We start from the raw sequence: 5,345 nt of genomic DNA, 5'->3' as shown, positions 1-5,345 counted from the left end.
AAAACGCTCTATTTGTTGTTGTTTTTTATTTTGTTTCTTGAGAGACCGCGTCGGAGGGCAGCGAGTGCAGTTCTGTGGTTCTGTTCCCCCGCCTTGCCGCCCTGCCAGCCCGGCTGAGGTGGGGGGGGGGGGGGGCGGTTGCGGGGAGCCCCCAAAGGCTTCCACTGCGTGACCTCACACCGCGGGGTTGACGATTATACGGCGCCACCACGTATTCTTTTGTTTTGCTGGTGTGTAAGCGTGAAGTAAATCTCAACGGGGTCGGGCGAGCGAGCACGCGGAAGCTGGGCGTAGTCTACCATTGTAGCACGTTTTCCTTGTGTGAAGAAAGGACAGTGCCGCCTCCAGCGCATACACTGTAGAAACGTGGAAGGAATATATCGAAGAGCCAATTTGTCGTGGAACATTTTCTTTCGTTTGTTGTTTCTTTCCACTTTGCACATTGGGCCATGCATATTGGATGGGAGTGCAAGGCATGTAATTGCGTGCGAGTATGGCGGCAAAGGAAAACAACAATTGTATGCATTTCTGGGGCGCAGCGTTGAGTAGGAATTAAAATAACTTTTAAAAAACTGAGTTCTGCTTGTTGTGGCGTTTTGTTGTTGTTGTTGTGTTTTTGCTGTAACCCTGTCATTTGCAACGGCGCCTTTTCTCTCTTCTTCCACTTCTTTCCTGGCTGTTCATCCCCCAGGGGAACCCTCTTTTGGGTGACAGGCGGGTCTTGAAAGATGGACTTTGTGCGGGAGTGGAGGGTTTTCGATTACATTACCTGCATCTTCTTCGGCATCGTCGCGGCGGCCGTCGGCACGCTTGTCCAGCCACACTGCCGCTCATTCGTCTTCAGCGACACCAGCATCAACAGGCCCGAAAAAGATCCCGAGACGTTCCCCACTTATTCAGTCATCATCGCCGTGGTTCTTGTCGTTTTCATTTACGCTGCGGGGGAGTTTTTTACCTGGCGGGGGCATGGGCGGCGTGTGATGCTGCGGCACCTGAATGCGTGGATCCTTGTGCAGGCGTTCAGCGTTTGCCTTGAGTTCTGTGTGGTGAACCTCTGCAAGCTGTACGCTGGGAGGCTGCGACCGGATTTCATTCACCGCTTGGCCAAGGAAGGCATCACGGAAAACAACTTTGGTCAATTCACGCACGAGCAGGTCTGTCGTGCGGCCCGCGAGGGAAGATTGTCATTTCCGTCGGGCCACACTGGGTCGTCTTTCGCCGGGTTTGTCCCACCGGTGCTATATTTGCTTGGCCTGACGCGAACTCTTCGCACGGGCGCACTCTACACCGCAGGGGTCTCTCTGCTTCCCCTCGCCTTCCCTCTTGTCACCTCCATCTCCCGCACCCGCGACAATGACCACCACTTCGCCGATATTGTGGCAGGGGCAGTGATTGGCACATTCAGTGCTCTGTTTTCAGTGCTTATATCCTTTGTGGTGAGTCCTGAGGGAAAATGGATGATAAGAAGTGAATCGTTCACAGTTTCCTACGATAGGCGTTCCTCGAGGTTGCCGGGCGAGAATCCAATTGAGGACAGTGAAGCGATGGTTCCATGCGCCGTGAATGTTGTCGAAAGCGCGCGGGAGGAGAATTGAGCCACCCAACCTATCAGTGATATGTATAGATACGCTTGTATTCTGTCCTATATGCACATGCATCTATATCTATCTGTGCATCTTTGTACCTTTGCGCCTTTGCGTATATTGCTGCTCTATCTATTTCCTCCGATACGTCAGATCAAACTCATATGCTCAAGTAGTTATGGATATCCATGTGTTTTCTTCCAATAATGCGAATCTTTTTTTCCCCCTTTCTTTTTTGTTTCTTTCCACCGTGGGAAGGAGGGAACTTTTTCTTTTTTTTTTGTTCTTTTGTTATTTTGTCGGTACGTTCTGTTTTGTGTGTGTGTGTGTGTGTGTGTGTTTTTTGTCCTGGTCCACACCCATTTGCAACTTCTCCCTTTTCTCTTCTTCTTCCTTTTTCGGTGGCGGGAAGTTCAGTTGCTGCCAACCGCGGACCAGGTGTGCGTTGTGGCGGGCGCTTGTAGGCATGCGGAACCGTCCGTGCGCCAGGATGGCGTTACCCGCACCGCCCGCGCTGCGCGCCGGCAAATGAGGTGGAGCCGGAGCGCGGGCCCATCGGCTCCACGCCGCCTCGGTGCAAGTGCGGGACGCGTACGGCGCCGCGGCCGCGAAGGCGGCCCCGCACGGATGGCGCGGTAGCAGGCGGAGAGGCGGGGCGCGTGAGGGGCGGCTCGGCAACGTGGCGGCACGTCGATGCGACGAGGCCTGCTTCCTCCTCCCGGCACGGCCGTGGCGAAGGGGGCGCCCGTGGAGGAGTCCTCGGCGGAGCAGTTCTGCGGGGAAGACGTCTTCTCCTGACAGACCACGCTACTTCCCGTGGTGCCCAATTAAGGCTTGGGTGCGAGAGGCACCCTCCTTCCATCTCTCTCTCTCTCTCGTAGTTTTCTATTCTACCCCTCGGGACGCGACCGTGGCGCGGCAGAAGCAGTAACAAAAGCGACACGTGGCTTCGAGCATAAATCAGCATTTTTTGGATACGTGGCAGTTGAACGAGCGGCATCGCAGAATTGCGGATGGACCTTTGAAACGCGCTTGACTGCCAGGTGAGGCCCGACCCCTCACACAACAAAGAGAAAGAGTTGGGGGCCTGCTCGCAGGGATTTCACTCACTCGTCTGAAAAATTGGCTTCTTGAGGGAGCCAACAGAACTTACTTTGGCTACCACGAAAATATTTTGGCTATTTGCTCGTCAGCCTCCTTCATTCATCTCTTTGGGGTTGTTCTGGACCCATCCTCAGAGTTGTATCACGACCACCTGCACCTCAGAGATTACCCTGTGCTTATGTCTCACGCATGACACCGAATGGTGTCCATGGCGCACACACACACAAACACACACACACACACACCGCACACCTCACCGGCGTAGATTGCGGCCCTCGGGATCAAAGGCCACAAAGGGACTGGATCCCTTTTGCTTGAAGAGCGGTGTCCAAGTGGCAACAGTAAATGTAATACCGGACTGCCCCTCACATACGGTGGCAGGGAACCACGGTGTTGTTTGCCCTTTTTTCTGCTTAGTGCGCTCCCTGAAAGCGGGTGGCCGTGGGCGCGTCTTGGCAGCGGCGCCTTTGGTGCGTGTGGGTGAGTGCGCCAGCGGGGCCGCCGCCGCCTCCTTTCCTTTCTCCTTCGTGGCCTCACACAAGACACAAATCACAAATCACAGTGCAGCGACACAATAAGCAAGGGAACGACACAAAAGACGAAGGGGTTGAAGCTTTGCGCAACAATAACAAAAAAGCACGAAAATGCGTCACACTCTGCACGTCCTGTTGCTACTGCTCTGCTGCTTTGCCGGATTTTTTGCCGCCGCTGAGCATCGCTGCATGTTTGACCACATTTCTCGCAAGGCTGGTCCCCGAAGGAGAGCACTTGTGCGTGAATTGCCCGGCCGGGAGCGCGGCGGGGCGCAGGTGTTGACTGCTTCTGTGCCTGGATGGGCGCCCATCCGTTTTAAGGTCTTCTCGGAGGCCATGAACAACCCTTCGAAGTACTGCACCGTTGCGGGAGAGACCCGGTCAGATTTCACTGGAGGCACCGTTGTGTGCCGGCAGCAGGCTGTTTTTACGGACGAAAAAAAACCGTCATATTGAATAGGATACTTCCTCGAGCCATCAAAATGCACGTGGACCGTCTCCAAGTTAAACCGTTGACGGGCACGCTGGTTGTACCAAAGTTTGGGGCCGGAAATATATGCGGTGCGTTTGCAATACCCAGGTCCCACCACACAACGGGTGTGTCCGGTGCGGACATGCTTTTGTACGCCGCTGCTGCTCCGACTGAAGGTCATGCAATTGCGTGGGCACTGGGGTGTGCTGAATTGCACACTGGGCGTCCAGTTGTCGGGGTGATAAATTTTGGCCCGGAGTCAGCCAACGATTCGGAGAGCAGTGTTCGTGTTGCCGTGCATGAGATCGCACACACCCTTGGGTTTCATATTAACGTGATGCAGCGCCACAAGATGGTGTCGCATGCATCTGGGCTACGTGGAAAAAAAACAGCGTGCTCGTTGTGTCCTCACCGAAGGTACTGGAAAAGGCTCGTGCGCACTTCAACTGCATGAGTGCCCCTGGAATGGAGCTGGAGGATGAGGGTGGGAATGGAACGGCATTGTCGCACTGGAAGAGACGCAACGCAAAGGACGAGCTGATGTCTGGCATTTCTGGAGTCGGCTACTACACGGCACTGACAATGGCTGTTTTTGTGGACATGGGCTTTTACCAGGCGCAGTGGGGGATGGCGGAGCCGATGGCATGGGGCAACAACTCCGGCTGCGAGCTGCTGACGCAGAAGTGCCTGACCAACGGCGTCAGCAAGTATCCGGAAATGTTTTGCGGCACCGAAATCAAACATTATACGTGCACGTCGGATCGCCTGGCCCTGGGGCACTGTACTATTTACACCTACCAAAACCCTCTTCCCGCACAGTTTCGGTACTTTGCGGATCCCCAACTTGGCGGGTCTTCTGGAAACCTGATGGATTACTGCCCTTACATTCAGCCGTATACAAATTCGCGGTGCATCGATGGTTCGGCAGACCTTATGCACGGAAGCCGCGTTGGCCCAAAGTCAAAGTGCCTCAAGGGGGAGGGGCTGCGTGACCCCAAGGGCAGTCTCGGCGACGTGTGCGCTGAGGTGTCGTGCGACAACGACAGGGTGAATGTGCGGTACCTTGGCGATGACACGTGGCACGCGTGCCCGGAGGGTGGCAGTATTGCGCCAGACGGGTTCTTCACGAGCGGGAAGATCTTGTGCCCAAGGCACATCGAAGTGTGTCCCCAACTACAAAAGGAGGAGGATGGCCACAGTGGAGACAAAAGCCACTCAGGTGAAGATACCAAACCGGCGGAGCGAATTCCACCACCCTACTTGCCGTATGATATTAGTCGCTTGCACAATGTGCTTTTTCCCATTGTTTCCACTACTTTATTCTTTGTGGTTGCAATTGTAGCTGCTTGTTAAATATTTTAAAAAGGGGTGTTTTAAACTATAAGTTCTTCCCGGAGGCTTTGTTTGTCGCGAGTTGGTTGGTATTTGTGTTGGATGGATTCTTTGGGTGGCCCTCTAACAAGATGGGCGACATCCAAGGCGTCATGTGTGAAAGGCATTGTTTTTTTTTTCTTGCTAGGAGCCTTTGGAAATAATTTGCTTCTAGATTTTTATTTGTAGAGGAGAGAGTTTTTTTTTTATTTCCCCTTGTAAAACGCTCTATTTGTTGTTGTTTTTTATTTTGTTTCTTGAGAGACCGCGTCGGAGGGGCAG

The 5,345-nt window shown here is 53.8% G+C and overlaps 4 protein-coding genes across 4 annotated transcripts, besides 6 other annotated features; all 4 read left to right on the top strand.

Annotated features, from left to right (window-relative positions):
* Positions 1-117: 117 nt before the first annotated feature.
* Positions 118-146: a microsatellite.
* A 437-nt stretch (positions 147-583) lies between these two features.
* Positions 584-623: a microsatellite.
* A 105-nt stretch (positions 624-728) lies between these two features.
* On the top strand, positions 729-1,595 carry Tco025E_03261 (phosphatidic acid phosphatase; the record flags this gene model as incomplete). Its single annotated transcript, XM_029370181.1, has 1 exon — positions 729-1,595. One exon carries the CDS (start codon positions 729-731, stop codon positions 1,593-1,595), a length of 867 nt encoding a protein of 288 aa, XP_029229828.1.
* A 254-nt stretch (positions 1,596-1,849) lies between these two features.
* Positions 1,850-1,881: a sequence feature (A-rich).
* A 17-nt stretch (positions 1,882-1,898) lies between these two features.
* Positions 1,899-1,923: a microsatellite.
* Positions 1,924-2,901: 978 nt separating this feature from the next.
* Positions 2,902-2,932: a microsatellite.
* A 290-nt stretch (positions 2,933-3,222) lies between these two features.
* Positions 3,223-3,291: a microsatellite.
* Positions 3,292-3,331: 40 nt separating this feature from the next.
* Tco025E_03260 (leishmanolysin) lies at positions 3,332-3,676 on the top strand (the record flags this gene model as incomplete). The annotated part of the gene is made up of 1 exon (XM_029370180.1): positions 3,332-3,676. One exon carries the CDS (start codon positions 3,332-3,334, stop codon positions 3,674-3,676), a length of 345 nt encoding a protein of 114 aa, XP_029229827.1.
* Positions 3,677-3,702: 26 nt separating this feature from the next.
* Positions 3,703-4,146, top strand: Tco025E_03259 (surface protease GP63; the record flags this gene model as incomplete). The annotated part of the gene is made up of 1 exon (XM_029370179.1): positions 3,703-4,146. One exon carries the CDS (start codon positions 3,703-3,705, stop codon positions 4,144-4,146), a length of 444 nt encoding a protein of 147 aa, XP_029229826.1.
* On the top strand, positions 4,143-5,045 carry Tco025E_03258 (putative surface protease GP63; the record flags this gene model as incomplete). Its single annotated transcript, XM_029370178.1, has 1 exon — positions 4,143-5,045. The coding sequence occupies one exon, from the start codon at positions 4,143-4,145 to the stop codon at positions 5,043-5,045; it is 903 nt and encodes a 300-aa protein (XP_029229825.1).
* Positions 5,046-5,345: the final 300 nt, after the last annotated feature.

The sequence above is a fragment of the Trypanosoma conorhini genome (assembly GCF_003719485.1).
Source record: "Trypanosoma conorhini strain 025E chromosome Unknown Tco_14.4_contig_00144, whole genome shotgun sequence".
Taxonomy (NCBI): Eukaryota; Euglenozoa; class Kinetoplastea; order Trypanosomatida; family Trypanosomatidae; genus Trypanosoma; species Trypanosoma conorhini.
Note: the sequence above shows the minus strand (reverse complement) of the source record. Positions and strands in the feature narration are given on the sequence as shown.